This window comes from Taudactylus pleione, unplaced genomic scaffold, assembly GCF_031769625.1.
Source record: "Taudactylus pleione unplaced genomic scaffold, aTauple2 ptg000209l, whole genome shotgun sequence".
Classification (NCBI taxonomy): Eukaryota; Metazoa; Chordata; class Amphibia; order Anura; family Myobatrachidae; genus Taudactylus; species Taudactylus pleione.
Genome location: NW_028284611.1, coordinates 2,173,187 through 2,191,111, shown reverse-complemented (window position 1 = coordinate 2,191,111; position 17,925 = coordinate 2,173,187). Strand labels below are relative to the sequence as shown.

Below are 17,925 nucleotides of genomic sequence, written 5' to 3'. Positions count from 1 at the left end.
CCACTCCTGAGCACCACTGGAGAAAATTGCACTCTCTTACTGATTTTCTTTGCTTCAAATATGTTTTGTCGTATAGCAATGGCCTCTCCCTTCTAAGCAGTCTTACTTTAAATCTAATCCTCAATCCCCCAACTCCTGTCATCTCTTTGTCACCTCTAAATCTTCCCCCTCTTTTCCTCTCTCCCCTTTGTCCACTTGACGTTGTCTCTTACTTTACTTTAATAATTAACTTTCCTCTTAACACACGCCTTCCTTGATCCTTTTTAATCCTCTTCAATATGGTTTTCAACCACTCCATTCAAACAAGCCTGCCCTCACCAAAGTCGCTAATTACCTACCTTCTGCCAAATACAATGGTCACTTCTCTATATTGATCCTATTTCAGCTCAAGGTGGAATTTGACACCATTAAGTGCCTCAGCCTACAATGACCTCCATGGCAAGGGTCTCTTCCTAATTGTCCAAACACTCTTTCTCTGTATACAAATCTCCTGCTCTTCTTCCTCTATGCAACTTTAGCTCCTTCAGCTGCCAATATCACCTGTATGCCAACACCAGTCCAAATTTACCTCTCTTTCCTTGATCTCTCCCTGACCTTATCCATCTTCTCTTAAAAATTAAACCGCTCCCTAAAGCTGAACATCTCTGAACCCTTAAAGTTATGTTCTTGCCCCATGCCAAGGTCTCCCCTCCATTCTCAGCTCTCCCTGACCTTTGACAATATTGCCCTTTCCCCTGTTCCCCAAGTACTATATCTAAGTGACTTCTTCAATGCTGCCCATTCTTTTTCTCACCACATTCAGTCTGTTTTCTAATTATTTTAATATTTCAAGGATCAGTCTCTTTCTTAGCATGGAATCCACTAAAACCATCATCTCACCCGGCTGTGATCACTGTAATCTACTCCTCATTTGCCTACCAATCTTTTGCTCTCCCTCTCCAGTCTATGCATAACACTGCTGCCAGCCTTAAGATCCTGTCTATTAACACAATCTTTGCTGCCTCCTTCTGCCAGTCACTCTACTGGCTCTCTCTATTCCTTCTCAGAATCAAATTCAAACTCCTCTCAGTCACCTCAGTCAATGCCCTCAACCACTCCTCCCTATATCGCCATCCCCACACACTCCCACTCCTCTCTACCAATGACTACCATCTCGCCTCATTCCTGATCACCTATTCCTATGCCCATCACCAGTATTACTCCTAGGCAGGGGCGTCTTTAGAGAGGAGGGGGCCTGTGTGCATCACGGGCCCCCTCTCACTCTGGCGGCCGGCCACCGCAGAATCAATAGACTCTGGGCACTAGAGTGTGTCCGGAGCCTATTGCGCATGCGGAGGTCACCGGAGAAATGGCATGGCGCCATTTTCCCTGCGATTTCCTCACAGTGTATGCGCAAGACGCCGTGAAAATGGCCACAGTGGCCATTTTCCAGCATTTGAGCAGCGCTGGGAGACCCAACATGAGACCTCGGAGAAAACAGCAAAACACCATTTGCAGAAATACCAGGCAGATGAAGCAAAAAAGAACTTGGTGCGAAAATTAGCGACAGATGCTGCATCGTAGCACTTTATATACAGTAATTCGCACACAGATGTACAAGTGTCGCACATTAATCAGTGCAGGCTCATGAAGCGGTTTTGTTGCATCGCATTGAGACTTAAGCCAGCCATACACGGAGCGATTTTCTGACGTAAGATGTGTTGTACGATTTCCCTTGAAATTCTCCATATGATGTGGCCAAATGGTGTATGATTGATCGTTATGATCCTACGATATGATGCATACATGTGTATCACATTGTACACAACAGATCGCAATCTTACGGTTTTGCAGTAAGATCTACGATCCAGCTATACGGCGGCGGCGCGCATCGGCATTGTAAATATACAGAATCAACACACGATGCGCACGATTGATCGTTACGATTAATTGAAATCGTCCACTTCGTGAAAAAAATCGCACCGTATATGGGCCGCATAAGACGCACATGTGAGCGAAAATAATGCTCAGTGCAAAACAAGTTGCATGTGACTTGGCGTGCTGAGAAGGGCTGTTTGGCGTGACTGCAGCAATTGTATGAGGACACATCTGTATCTGCTCCACCCATATAGGGAAAGCAGATATGGTTAATGATTGTTAGGGGATATATATATATATATATATATATATATATATATATATATTAGGGGTGTGCACCGGCCACTTTTCGTGTTTTGTGTTTTGGTTTTGGATCTGGATCTTTCTTCGTGTTTTGGATCTGGATTGGTTTTGCCAAAACCACCCTTCCGTGTTTTGGGTTCTGGGTTTTGTGTTTTGGATCTGTATTTTTTTGAAAAAAAGCATAAAAACAGCTAAAATCACAGAATTTGTAGGTTTTTCTGCTCCTATGCTATTATTAACCTCAATAACCTTAATTTCCACTCATTTCCAGTCTATTCTGAATACCTCACACCTCACAATAGTGTTTTTATGTCCAAAAGGTTGCACCGAGGTAGCTGGATGACTATGCTAAGCGACACGAGTGGGCGGCACAAACACGTGACCCATCTAGGCGTGAAACTGCAGTGGCAGACAGGATGGCATTGAAAAACTAGGCCCCAAACTGTACATAATGCAAAGAAAAAAAAGAGGTGCAAGATGGAATTGTCCTTGGGCCCTCCCACCCACCCTTATGTTGTATAAACAGGACATGCACACTTTAACAAACCAATCATTTCAGCGCCAGGGTCTGCCACACAACTGTGGCTGAAATGATTGGTTCGTTTGGGCCCCCACAAAACAAGCTGGCAATTAATCTGTCCCTGCACAAACTGGCTCTACGGAGGCAAGAAGTCATCCTCATCCTCCTCATCCACAGATTCCTCACCCTCTTCAGTGTTATGTACATCCTCATCCTCACAGAGTATTAATTCGTCCCTGCTGGAACCACAGGTCCCTCTGTACGTTCTGGAGGCTGGTCTCCCTGGAAGAGTTGATAATTCATTTTATGAACATCATCTTCTCCACATTTTGTGGAAGCAACCTCCTACGCCTTTCGCTAACAAGGTTCCCGGCTGCACTAAACACTCTTTCGGAGTACACACTGGAGGGGGGGCAACTCAGGTAAAATAGAGCCAGTTTGTACAGGGACCTCCAAATTGCTTCTTTTTCCTGCCAGTACAGGTACGGACTGTCTGACATGCCTACTTGGATGCTGTCACCGATGTAATCCTTTAACAGACAGACGCACGCTTGTCGCTGCTGCTTTGAGGATTCAAGTGCGGCTACAGCCCACACAATTCACAAAGACAGAAAAAAAAAAAGAATATTTTTATTGTTTGTGGAGCACACTTTGAGGGTTACACCACCCTCTAACAGACAGACGCACGCTTGTCGCTGCTGCTTTAAGGATGCAGGTGCGGCTACAGCCCACACATTTCACAAAGACCGAAAAAAAAAGAAGAATATTTTAATTGTTTGTGTAGCACACTTTGAGGGTGTCACCACCCTTTAACAGACAGACGCACGCTTGTCGCTGCTGCTTTAAGGATGCAGGTGCGGCTACAGCCCACACAATTCACAAAGACAGAAAAAAGAAGAATATTTTTATTGTTTGTGTAGCACACTTTGAGGGTGTCACCACCCTTTAACAGACAGACGCACGCTTGTCGCTGCTGCTTTGAGGATGCAAGTGCGGCTACATCGCACACAAGTCACAAACACATAAAAAAAATAGTTATTTATTTTTTGGAGCACTTTGAGAGTTACACCACCCTTTAACAGACAGACGCACGCTTGTCGCTGCTGCTTTAAGGATGCAGGTGCGGCTACAGCCCACACATTTCACAAAGACCGAAAAAAAAGAACAATATTTTAATTGTTTGTGTAGAACACTTTGAGGGTGTCACCACCCTTTAACAGACAGACGCACGCTTGTCACTGCTGCTTTAAGGATGCAGGTGCGGCTACAGCCCACACAATTCACATAGACAGATAAAAGAAGAAGAATATTTTTATTGTTTGTGTAGCACACTTTGAGGGTGTCACCACCCTTTAACAGACAGACGCACGCTTGTCGCTGCTGCTTTAAGGATGCAAGCGCGGCTACAGCCCACACATTTCACAAAGACCGAAAAAAAAAGAACAATATTTTAATTGTTTGTGTAGCACACTTTGAGGGTGTCACCACCCTTTAACAGACAGACGCACGCTTGTCGCTGCTGCTTTAAGGATGCAGGTGCGGCTACAGCCCACACAATTCACAAAGACAGAAAAAAGAAGAATATTTTTATTGTTTGTGTAGCACACTTTGAGGGTGTCACCACCCTTTAACAGACAGACGCACGCTTGTCGCTGCTGCTTTGAGGATGCAAGTGCGGCTACATCGCACACAAGTCACAAACACATAAAAAAAATAGTTTTTTATTTTTTGGAGCACTTTGAGAGTTACACCACCCTTTAACAGACAGACGCACGCTTGTCGCTGCTGCTTTAAGGATGCAGGTGCGGCTACAGCCCACACATTTCACAAAGACCGAAAAAAAAGAACAATATTTTAATTGTTTGTGTAGAACACTTTGAGGGTGTCACCACCCTTTAACAGACAGACGCACGCTTGTCGCTGCTGCTTTAAGGATGCAGGTGCGGCTACAGCCCACACAATTCACATAGACAGATAAAAGAAGAAGAATATTTTTATTGTTTGTGTAGCACACTTTGAGGGTGTCACCACCCTTTAACAGACAGACGCACGCTTGTCGCTGCTGCTTTAAGGATGCAGGTGCGGCTACAGCCCACACATTTCACAAAGACCGAAAAAAAAAGAACAATATTTTAATTGTTTGTGTAGCACACTTTGAGGGTGTCACCACCCTTTAACAGACAGACGCACGCTTGTCGCAGCTGCTTTAAGGATGCAGGTGCGGCTACAGCCCACACAATTCACAAAGACAGAAAAAAGAACAATATTTTAATTGTTTGTGTAGCACACTTTGAGGGTGTCACCACCCTTTAACAGACAGACACACGCTTGTCGCTGCTGCTTTAAGGATGCAGGTGCGGCTACAGCCCACACAATTCACAAAGACAGAAAAAAGAAGAATATTTTTATTGTTTGTGTAGCACACTTTGAGGGTGTCACCACCCTTTAACAGACAGACGCACGCTTGTCGCTGCTGCTTTGAGGAAGCAAGTGCGGCTACATCGCACACAAGTCACAAACACATTCAAAAAATAGTTTTTTATTTTTTGGAGCACTTCGTGAGTTACACCACCCTTTAACAGACAGACGCACGCTTGTCGCTGCTGCTTTAAGGATGCAGGTGCGGCTACAGCCCACACAATTCACAAAGACAGAAAAAAAAAAAGAATATTTTTATTGTTTGTGGAGCACACTTTGAGGGTGTCACCACCCTTTAACAGACAGACGCACGCTTGTCGCTGCTGCTTTAAGGATGCAGGTGCGGCTACAGCCCACACATTTCACAAAGACAGAAAAAAAAAGAACAATATTTTAATTGTTTGTGTAGCACACTTTGAGGGTGTCACCACCCTTTAACAGACAGACGCACGCTTGTCGCTGCTGCTTTGAGGATGCAGGTGGAATCTAGACGGGATTTGGAACCGAGGACACACTACCTCCATCAATTGTCTAAATCCCACTGCACTAATGTCGGATACCGGACGCACGTCTAACACCAACATAGCAGTCAAGGCCTCAGTTACACGTTTTGCTTCAGGATGACTGCTGTCGTACTTCATCCTCATCGCTAGGGACTGTTGGAGGGTCAATTGTTTAGTAAAAGTAGTGATGTTCCTACTTCCTCTCTGGGATGATGAACAACTCCCAGCAGCAGCAACAGCACTAGTAGGAAGTGGTTCTTGATCTCTCCCTATTTTATTTTTATCAGAGAAAGTTTGGTCCTCCATTTATGTTATATTGATATATATACGTGCGGCTAAAGCGCACACAAACACAGAAAATATATTTTTATTTTTGCTGGAGAGTAGTGCACTTTGTGGGTTACACCACCCTTTAAGAAATGAGCCAGCCGGCTCTTTACTTATGGGACACAGGCGCACGCTTGGCGCTGCTCCTTTGTTGATGCACGTGCAGCCACAGTGCACACAATTCACAAACACAGAAAATATTTTTTTTTTTGGTTTGGACTGGAGTGTACTTTGGGGGTTACAGCACCCTTTAACGGTCAAGCCAGCCGGCCCTTTACTTATGACACAGGCGCACGCTTGGCACTACTTTGTTGATGCACGTGCGGCTACTGCGCACACAATTCACAAACACAGAAAATAATTTTTTTTTTGGTTTGGACTGGAGTGTACTTTGGGGGTTACAGCACCCTTTAACGGTCAAGCCAGCCGGCCCTTTACTTATGACACAGGCGCACGCTTGGCACTACTTTGTTGATGCACGTGCGGCTACTGCGCACACAATTCACAAACACAGAAAATAATTTTTTTTTTGGTTTGGACTGGAGTGTACTTTCGGGGGTTACAGCACCCTTAACGGTCAAGCCAGCCGGCCCTTTACTTATGACACAGGTGCACGCTTGGCACTACTTTGTTGATGCACGTGCGGCTACTGCGCACACAATTCACAAACACAGAAAATAATTTTTTTTTGGTTTGGACTGGAGTGTACTTTCGGGGGTTACAGCACCCTTTAACGGTCAAGCCAGCCAGCCCTTTACTTATGACACAGGCGCACGCTTGGCACTACTTTGTTGATGCACGTGCGGCTACTGCGCACACAATTCACAAACACAGAAAATAATTTTTTTTTTGGTTTGGACTGGAGTGTACTTTGGGGGTTACAGCACCCTTTAACGGTCAAGCCAGCCGGCCCTTTACTTATGACACAGGCGCACGCTTGGCAATACTTTGTTGATGCACGTGCGGCTACTGCGCACACAATTCACAAACACAGAAAATAATTTTTTTTTTGGTTTGGACTGGAGTGTACTTTCGGGGGTTACAGCACCCTTAACGGTCAAGCCAGCCGGCCCTTTACTTATGACACAGGTGCACGCTTGGCACTACTTTGTTGATGCACGTGCGGCTACTGCGCACACAATTCACAAACACAGAAAATAATTTTTTTTTTGGTTTGGACTGGAGTGTACTTTTGGGGGTTACAGCACCCTTAACGGTCAAGCCAGCCGGCCCTTTACTTATGACACAGGCGCACGCTTGGCACTACTTTGTTGATGCACGTGCGGCTACTGCACACACAATTCACAAACACAGAAAATAATTTTTTTTTTGGTTTGGACTGGAGTGTACTTTCGGGGGTTACAGCACCCTTAACGGTCAAGCCAGCCGGCCCTTTACTTATGACACAGGCGCACGCTTGGCACTACTTTGTTGATGCACGTGCGGCTACTGCGCACACAATTCACAAACACAGAAAATAATTTTTTTTTGGTTTGGACTGGAGTGTACTTTCGGGGGTTACAGCACCCTTTAACGGTCAAGCCAGCCGGCCCTTTACTTATGACACAGGCGCACGCTTGGCACTACTTTGTTGATGCACGTGCGGCTACTGCGCACACAATTCACAAACACAGAAAATATATTATTTTTTTAGCACTTGGGGGGAGCACCCCTGATGGACAGAGCACCCCCTGGACAACACTACAGCACTCCTTTAGGACTGGGACACTGCACAGGACTTTGGAGTGGACACAGCCCCTATGGAGAACTGACTGCACAACACAGTCCAGCCAGCCCCTATGGACTTTGAAGTAGTGGACACAGCCCCTATTAACAACAGCAGCACAGCACAACACAGCCAGCCCCTATGGACTTTGAAGTAGTGGACAACAGCAGCACTACACTACACTACACTACACTACACAGCCCTAACTCCCACCCTCCCTCTTCACTGTCCACAGCCGAGTGAGAAAATGGCGCCGACGCGGGTACCTTATATAGGATCCAAAACCCGCGAGACTCGGAAGGCGGGATGATGACGTTTTGCCTCGATTTCAGATCCGAGTCAGGCGGGAAAAGTCGAGCCTGACTCGGATCGGACTCGGATCGGGGGGGCTCGGGGGGGGTTCGGATTTCAGAAATCCGAACCCGCTCACCCCTAATATATATATATGATCCCAAATGATGGTGAACACTATGTTAGTATAATAGAAGTCACTGTCAGACACACATTGTACATACCACAGTGTAACAAGCATAATGTATTTCACAGTGGTTCATACTGAGCCTAAACAATGTGTGACACTTGGCGGGATGCACCAAAGGCTGAAATGTGTTTAAACCCCCAAAAATTCCGTTATCAGGGGTTTGACCACATATCTCATATGCACCAAGTCCTGGAATGCTACTACTGGGGCACTGCATAGGGGGGACTACTACTCGGAGCATTATATAAGGGGCACTGCATAAGGGGGACTACTACTTGGGGCATTATATAAGGGGCACTGCATAGGGGGGACTACTACTTGGGGCATTATATAAGGGGCACTGCATAGGGGGGACTACTACTTGGGGCATTATATAAGGGGCACTGCATAGGGGAGACTACTACTCGGGGCATTATATAAGGGGCACTGCATAGGGGGGACTACTACTTGGGGCATTATATAAGGGGCACTGCATAGGGGAGACTACTACTTGGGGCATTATATAAGGGGCACTGCATAGGGGGGACTACTACTTGGGGCATTATATAAGGGGCACTGCATAGGGGGGACTACTACTCGGGGCATTATATAAGGGGCATTGCATAGGGGGGACTACTACTCGGGGCATTATATAAGGGGCACTGCATAGGGGGGACTATTACTCGGGGCATTATATAAGGGGCACTGCATAGGGGGGACCACTACTGGGGGCAATGCATAGGGTGGACTACTACTGGGGACATTATATAAGGGGCACTGTATAAGGGGACACTGCAGAGGGAGGAGACTACTACTGGGGGTACTGCATTAGGGCGGACTACTACTGGGGGCATTATATAAGGGGCACTGCATAGGGAGGACTAATACTAGGGGCACTGCATTGCGGGGACTACTTCTGGGGGCATTATATAAGGGGAACTGCATAGGGGGAACCACTACTGGGGGCACTACATAGAGGGGTACTTCTATTGGGGGCATTATATAAGGGGCACTGCATAGGGGGGACCACCACTGGGGCACTGCATTGGGGGAACAACTACTGGGGGCATTTTATAAGGGGCACTGCCTAGGGGGGACCACTACTGGGGGGCACTGCATAGGACAGCCACTACTGGGGCACTGCTTAGGGAGAACTACTACTAGGGGCACTATATAAGGGGCACTGCATAGGGGGGACCACTACTGGTGGCACTGCATATGGGGGACCACTACTGGGGGCATTATATAAGGGGCACTGCATAGGGAGGACCACCACTGGGGCACTGCATCGGGGGAACATCTACTGGGGGCATTTTATAAGGGGCACTACATAGGGGGACCACTACTGGGGCACTGCATAGGGGGGACCACTACTGGGGGCTCTGCATAGGGGGACCACTACCAGCACCCCTGTATAAGGGGCACTACTGGGGGCACTGTATAAGGGTGCACTGCTTTGGGAACTGTGTAGGGGCACTACTACAGGGGGCAATGCATAAGGGACACTGCTACTGAGCACATTGCAAGAGGGGCACTACTACTTGGGGCATTAAGGTGCATATGGAATGGAAAGGAATGTTCCCAGAGTGACGAGAAATGGTGGTGTGTCATGTTGCCATGCCCCCATTTCCCAGTGGCCATGCCCCTTGTGGCATGTATCCACACCAACTTTTTAAGCTTAGTGCACACCTACTGGGGGGGGCTCTCTTTTCTAACTATCCCTTGGATCCAAATACCCTAGTTACACCACTGCCTACCAGCCCCCTCTGCAGCATGCGCATCTTTCTGCTCATGTGCAAAATCACACCAGAGGGACTTCTGGGTCATAGACCCGGAAGTTCCTGACTTGCAAAGGATTCAGACCTTTGCATTTTTGTTCATACATACTGTACCAGTGTAATTAACACCAGCATGCATGGAGTGAGTAGTGGGATGCCTGATTGACGAGCAGAGGCATTTAAGGGGCGGTTCAGGGGCGGGATCGATTGGAGTTCCCATGAGTGGGGCATGTCTGCCCCATTTTGCGGGAGTGGCCAACCCAGAGACTGCGTGGACGTACGCAGTCTCCTTGGTTCGCAAGCCGGACAGCCTGATCAAGCTGAGGCTTACTCAGCAGTCCGGGCGCCTGGCGCCATCCATCATCGCGACCAGTGACCACCGATGGTCACGATGGTGATCCCAGCTTGTGACCTCCGTCACAGTGCTGGGATTGCAAATGCAGCAGGTGGTGTCCCACACCTCTTGCTGCACTTGCATTATTGCAAGGATCGCAATTGCCTGTGTGCATGCATACATCATATATCTATAGCCTGCGTGCAGCTTTGCAATTGCGTTCCTGGCTGAATTGGGCCCTAAGATACCAAATTAAGAAAAAAAGTATAATATATGGGCATCCACAAGGAGCTGTGCAGCATATGGTATTAGGAGTAGGACACAAGTCTACATTTGAGTCTCCATTTGGCAACATGGCCACCTCCCATGAATGCTCAGTTTCTATAAGCCTCTCAGTGGTGCTGCAACTCTGTGTGCACAGAATCGGGACTATTTCCACCATAAGCCAACAGACAAAATAAGTATGTGCACATTGTCTTCCATACAGAATGGCTCTCCCTCATGTTATGTCTTCATCTTTTCTTTTTTTGCTGTAACATTTCTTGAACATGTTATTTATCATTTGTGCTTAACCTGCTTCTTGCTCTTCACCAGACCCCATCATCTATAGTCGGTACCCTGAGGATTACAACTTCTAAGTTAAGGAACAAACTCACTAATGAGACTAATACCCGACTCGACGAGTACAAGAATAGCCTGAAAGGTGATGAAAGTAAGAAGCAGCAGCTGGTGGATGAGCTTAGAGATAAATTGATGCAAGACGTGGAGGAATCATGTACCGAGCACTCCCGTCACTACAAAAACTGTGCAGTAGGAGTGGGCTTAGCAGTGGGGGGTGTAGTCTTGTGTGCGGCTGGAGGTGTAGTGGGAGGTGTAATTGCTGGAACAGTTCTCGCAGCAGAGCTAATAGCTGTGGTAGCTGTAGGGGGGAGCGCAGTAGGAGTCATTGGAGGAGGCTTGAGCGGCAGCAGAGTATACCGTTTCTTTGTACGTAAGCAGAACAATCAAGAAGGTGAAGACACTCAGCACCTGATAAACAAAGAAGATGATAACAGCATAAACCAGAGCCCGGCTGACGGCTGAACTGCTGACTCCTGGCACAGGATGCTTTCTCATGATATTTTATAGGGGATTTTCACATACTGTAGTTTGGTTTTATGTTTTAGTTTTGCAATTAGTGAATTTCAGAATCTGTAACTGATTTAATTTTGAATTATAGGGCTCCTGCAATATCCATGGGTACAAAACCTTTTGTCACATTGCATGGCTGATGAGCTAGTAATGTACTGTAGTCATTTTATGTCACAATCCTGAAGATGCTGACGGCACAGGTTATAGCGATAACTAGCAGCTAACACACAATTGTTTCAGACATATGCCACAAAAAGACGGACAAAACCGTCTCCTTAGGGGCATATTCAATTAAACAGCTATTTCCCCGCGTCATTAGACCGGGACTCTCGCGCGAGAACATACTGATTCAGCGAGAACTGCGGAATCAGTGTGTAATAACCTCTCGCGCGAGGTTGAATAGGGCGGCCTCACGCTGATTTTACCTCGCACCTACATGAGGTGCGAGGTAAAGTCAAACAGCGGGGACTCGCGCGCGGGATCTCAGGGACACCCGAGCGTGGAATCCCCACTAATTGAATCCCGTCAAGCGCGAAAATTTGCTAATTGAATATGCCCCTTAGTGTTAGTGCAGTGTCACCTTGATCCAGCGCACTGTATAACCCGAGAGCCCCAGCCCTGCATTATCTCTCCCTCCGCTTGTCTGGCTGGGACTAAGGGCTCTATTTCTTAACATTATTTTTACTAAAGTAAAGTGAATAAGGGCTGTATTTACTACAATCCGCATATTGAATGCGGATTGTAGTGTGATATTACCGAGTGAATTCGCTTTGCGAATTCAGGCAATATCACAGGGATTTACTATAAATTAGGGATGTGCAGGCTCGGTTCTACTCGGTTCCGTTCGGTTTTTTTTCCCGAATCTTATTGGGTTTCAGCTGTCACGAGTTTTGGATAGCCAATAAGATTCGGTAAAAAAAACCGAACGGAACAGAGTAGAACCGAGCCTGCACATCCCTACTATAAATTCCTTTGCAGGGACAGAGCTTGCTATAAAGCTCTGTCCCTGCGGATCCCAATCCGCACTCTAGTCGCGGTATTTTCGGAAAAAATACCGCGACTAAGAGCCCGCGCATGTGCCAACCCACCATCGCTGCTACCCCCCCACCGACGCTAAGCCCCGCCCCCCGGTGCTAAGCCCCGCCCCCGCAATCGCGGACCCCCGCGAACCCCCCTCCCTTCATTACACTTACCTGCATCCTCCTGGCCTCCGGTGATCTTCTCCGGGCTTCCCGATCAGGTGATCTCCCATACTGCACTGGGGCCCGATCACCTGATGACCGGGCAGCAGTGCACTGTGGGAGACCAACTGACCGGAGAGGAGCCATCACCGGAGGCCCGATCACTGGTCCCTGGAGTCAGGTAAGTAAAAAAAAAATGTTTCATTTTTTTTTTCTTTTTTTTTACAGCTTGCGGTCTATTTAGACCACACAGCTGATTACTGGTACCGGCTCCCGCCTCTGCTCTTCCCGTTAGAGCAGAGTGGGAGCCCGGTAACCGGGGGAGACCCTGGATAACGCCACCTCCAGGTGGCGTTATTATCACAGGGCTTCCCCCGGTATTTTTTTACAATTTATTTTTAGTAACTATGGTCGGATCACATTTCCCATTACAATTATGGGAAATGCGATCTGCTTTACTAAAAATAAGTGATACTAGGGGTTGGAGTAGAATTTTACTAATTCTACTCCAATTGCCCTATAGTAACTACTAGGGGTGTGCACCGGCCACTTTTCGTGTTTTGTGTTTTGGTTTTGGATCTGGATCTTTCTTCGTGTTTTGGATCTGGATTGGTTTTGCCAAAACCACCCTTCCGTGTTTTGGGTTCTGGGTTTTGTGTTTTGGATCTGTATTTTTTTTAAAAAAAGCATAAAAACAGCTAAAATCACAGAATTTGTAGGTTTTTCTGCTCCTATGCTATTATTAACCTCAATAACCTTAATTTCCACTCATTTCCAGTCTATTCTGAACACCTCACACCTCACAATAGTGTTTTTATGTCCAAAAGGTTGCACCGAGGTAGCTGGATGACTATGCTAAGCGACACGAGTGGGCGGCACAAACGCGTGACCCATCTAGGCGTGACACTGCAGTGGCAGACAGGATGGCAGTTTGAAAAACTAGGCCCCAAACTGTACATAATGCAAAGAAAAAAAAGAGGTGCAAGATGGAATTGTCCTTGGGCCCTCCCTCCCACCCTTATGTTGTATAAACAGGACATGCACACTTTAACAAACCAATAATTTCAGCGCCAGGGTCTGCCACACAACTGTGGCTGAAATGATTGGTTCGTTTGGGCCCCCACAAAACAAGCTGGCAATTAATCTGTCCCTGCACAAACTGGCTCTACGGAGGCAAGATGTCATCCCCATCCTCCTCATCCACCGATTCCTCACCCTCTTCAGTGTGTACATCTTCATCCTCACAGACTATAAATACGTCCCCGCTGGAACCACAGGTCCCTCTGTATGTTCTGGAGGCTGGTGTCCCTGGAAGAGTTGATAATTCATTTTATGAACATCAACTTCTCCACATTTTGTGGAAGCAACCTCCTACGCCTTTCGCTGACAAGGTTCCCGGCTGCACTAGACACTCTTTCGGAGTACACACTGGAGGGCGGGCAACTCAGGTAAAATAGAGCCAGTTTGTACAGGGACCTCCAAATTGCTTCTTTTTCCTGCCAGTACAGGTACGGACTGTCTGACATGCCTACTTGGATGCTGTCACCGATGTAATCCTTTAACAGACAGACGCACGCTTGTCTCTGCTGCTTTGAGGATGCAAGTGCGGCTACAGCCCACACAATTCACAAAGACAGAAAAAAAAAAAAAGAATATTTTTATTGTTTGTGGAGCGCACTTTGAGGGTTACACCACCCTTTAACAGACAGACGCACGCTTGTCGCTGCTGCTTTGAGGATGCAAGTGCGGCTACAGCCCACACAATTCACAAAGACAGAAAAAAGAAGAAGAATATTTTTCGTGTTTGTGTAGCACACTTTGAGGGTGTCACCACCCTTTAACAGACAGACGCATGCTTGTCGCTGCTGCTTTAAGGATGCAGGTGCAGCTACAGCCCACACAATTCACAAAGACAGAAAAAAGAAGAATATTTTTATTGTTTGTGTAGCACACTTTGATGGTGTCACCACCCTTTAACAGACAGACGCACGCTTGTCGCTGCTACTATGTTGATGCACGTGCGGCTACATCGCACACAAGTCACAAACACATTAAAAAAATAGTTTTTTATTTTTTGGAGCACTTTGAGGGTTACACCACCCTTTAACAGACAGACGCACGCTTGTCACTGCTGCTTTGAGGATGCAAGTGCGGCTACAGCCCACACAATTCACAAAGACAGAAAAAAGAAGAAGAATATTTTTATTGTTTGTGTAGCACACGTTGAGGGTGTCACCACCCATTAACAGACAGACGCACGCTTGTCGCTGCTGCTTTAAGGATGCAGGTGCGGCTACAGCCCACACATTTCACAAAGACCGAAAAAAAAAGAACAATATTTTAATTGTTTGTGTAGCACACTTTGAGGGTGTCACCACCCTTTAACAGACAGACGCACGCTTGTCGCTGCTGCTTAAGGATGCAGGTGCGGCTACAGCCCACAGAATTCACAAAGACAGAAAAAAGAAGAAGAATATTTTTATTGTTTGTGTAGCACACTTTGAGGGTGTCACCACCCTTTAACAGACAGACGTACGCTTGTCGCTGCTGCTTTAAGGATGCAGGTGCGGGTACAGCCCACACATTTCACAAAGACCGAAAAAAAGAACAATATTTTTATTGTTTGTGTAGCACACTTTGAGGGTGTCACCACCCTTTAACAGACAGATGCACGCTTGTCGCTGCTGCTTTGAGGACAGTATCAAATGCAGTGACAGTAGACTTGTCAGAAATTGTTGGCACGTCCTTCAGTCCGGACCAGATGTCCAAACCAGCCCTTGACTTATGACACAGGCGCACGCTTGGTGCTGCTACTATGTTGATGCACATGCAGCTACATCGCACACAAGTCACAAACACATTAAAAAAAATTGTTTTTTATTTTTTGGAGCACTTTGAGGGTTACACCACCCTTTAACAGACAGACACACGCTTGTCGCTGCTGCTTTGAGGATGCAAGTGCGGCTACAGCCCACACAATTCACAAAGACAGAAAAAAAAGAACAATATTTTAATTGTTTGTGTAGCACACGTTGAGGGTGTCACCACCCTTTAACAGACAGACGCACACTTGTCGCTGCTGCTTTAAGGATGCAGGTTCGGCTACTGCCCACACAATTCACAAAGACAGAAAAAAGAAGAAGAATATTTTTATTGTTTGTGTAGCACACTTTGAGGGTGTCACCACCCTTTAACAGACAGACGCACGCTTGTCGCTGATGCTTTGAGGATGCAAGTGCGGCTACAGCCCACACAATTCACAAAGACAGAAAAAAAAAATAATATTTTTATTGTTTGTGGAGCGCACTTTGAGGGTTACACCACCCTTTAACAGACAGACACACGCTTGTCGCTGCTGCTTTGAGGATGCAAGTGCGGCTACAGCCCACACAATTCACAAAGACAGAAAAAAGAAGAACAATATTTTTATTGTTTGTGTAGCACACTTTGAGGGTGTCACCACCCTTTAAAAGACAGACGCACGCTTGTCGCTGCTGCTTTAAGGATGCAGGTGCGGCTACAGCCCACACTTTTCACAAAGACCGAAAAAAAAGGACAATATTTTAATTGTTTGTGTAGCACACTTTGAGGGTGTCACCACCCTTTAACAGACAGACGCACGCTTGTCGCTGCTGCTTTAAGGATGCAAGTGCGGCTACAGCCCACACAATTCACAAAGACAGAAGAAAAAAAAGAATATTTTTATTGTTTGTGGAGCGCACTTTTAGGGTTACACCACCCTTTAACAGACAGACACACGCTTGTCGCTGCTGCTTTGAGGATGCAAGTGCGGCTACAGCCCACACAATTCACAAAGACAGAAAAAAAAGAACAATATTTTAATTGTTTGTGTAGCACACGTTGAGGGTGTCACCACCCTTTAACAGACAGACGCACACTTGTCGCTGCTGCTTTAAGGATGCAGGTTCGGCTACTGCCCACACAATTCACAAAGACAGAAAAAAGAAGAAGAATATTTTTATTGTTTGTGTAGCACACTTTGAGGGTGTCACCACCCTTTAACAGACAGACGCACGCTTGTCGCTGATGCTTTGAGGATGCAAGTGCGGCTACAGCCCACACAATTCACAAAGACAGAAAAAAAAAATAATATTTTTATTGTTTGTGGAGCGCACTTTGAGGGTTACACCACCCTTTAACAGACAGACACATGCTTGTCGCTGCTGCTTTGAGGATGCAAGTGCGGCTACAGCCCACACAATTCACAAAGACAGAAAAAAGAAGAACAATATTTTTATTGTTTGTGTAGCACACTTTGAGGGTGTCACCACCCTTTAAAAGACAGACGCACGCTTGTCGCTGCTGCTTTAAGGATGCAGGTGCGGCTACAGCCCACACTTTTCACAAAGACCGAAAAAAAAGGACAATATTTTAATTGTTTGTGTAGCACACTTTGAGGGTGTCACCACCCTTTAACAGACAGATGCACGCTTGTCGCTGCTGCTTTAAGGATGCAAGTGCGGCTACAGCCCACACAATTCACAAAGACAGAAAAAAAAAAAGAATATTTTTATTGTTTGTGGAGCGCACTTTTAGGGTTACACCACCCTTTAACAGACAGACACACGCTTGTCGCTGCTGCTTTGAGGATGCAAGTGCGGCTACAGCCCACACAATTCACAAAGACAGAAAAAAGAAGAACAATATTTTTATTGTTTGTGTAGCACACTTTGAGGGTGTCAGCACCCTTTAACTGACAGACGCACGCTTGTCGCTGCTGCTTTAAGGATGCAGGTGCGGCTACAGCCCACACATTTCACAAAGACCGAAAAAAAAGAACAATATTTTAATTGTTTGTGTAGCACACGTTGAGGGTGTCACCACCCTTTAACAGACAGACGCACACTTGTCGCTGCTGCTTTAAGAATGCAGGTGCGGCTACTGCCCACACAATTCACAAAGACAGAAAAAAGAAGAAGAATATTTTTATTGTTTGTATAGCACACTTTGCGGGTGCCACCACCCTTTAACAGACAGACACACGCTTGTCGCTGCTGCTTTGAGGATGCAAGTGTGGCTACATCACACACAAGTCACAAACACATTAAAAAAATAGTTTTTTATTTTTTGGAGCACTTTGAGAGTTACACCACCCTTTAACAGACAGACGCACGCTTGTCGTTGCTGCTTTGAGGATGCAAGTGCGGCTACAGCCCACACAATTCACAAAGACAGAAAAAAAAGAACAATATTTTTATTGTTTGTGTAGCACATTTTGAGGGTGTCACCACCCTTTAACAGACAGACGCACGCTTGTCGCTGCTGCTTTAAGGATGCAGGTGCGGCTACAGCCCACACATTTCACAAAGACCGAAAAAAAAAGAACAATATTTTTATTGTTTGTGTAGCACACTTTGAGGGTGTCA

At 46.3% G+C, this 17,925-nt stretch overlaps 1 protein-coding gene across 1 annotated transcript in view; it reads left to right on the top strand.

The window, feature by feature from the left end:
* The window catches only part of LOC148517815 (RING finger protein 112-like), a 120,538-nt gene extending 109,083 nt beyond the window's left edge, over window positions 1–11,455 (top strand). The window contains exon 12 of the mRNA XM_088478184.1: window positions 10,821–11,455. Coding sequence (XP_088334310.1) covers window positions 10,821–11,309 — 489 coding nt within the window. The 3' untranslated portion in view covers window positions 11,310–11,455. The remainder of the gene's footprint in view (window positions 1–10,820) is intronic.
* Window positions 11,456–17,925: the final 6,470 nt, after the last annotated feature.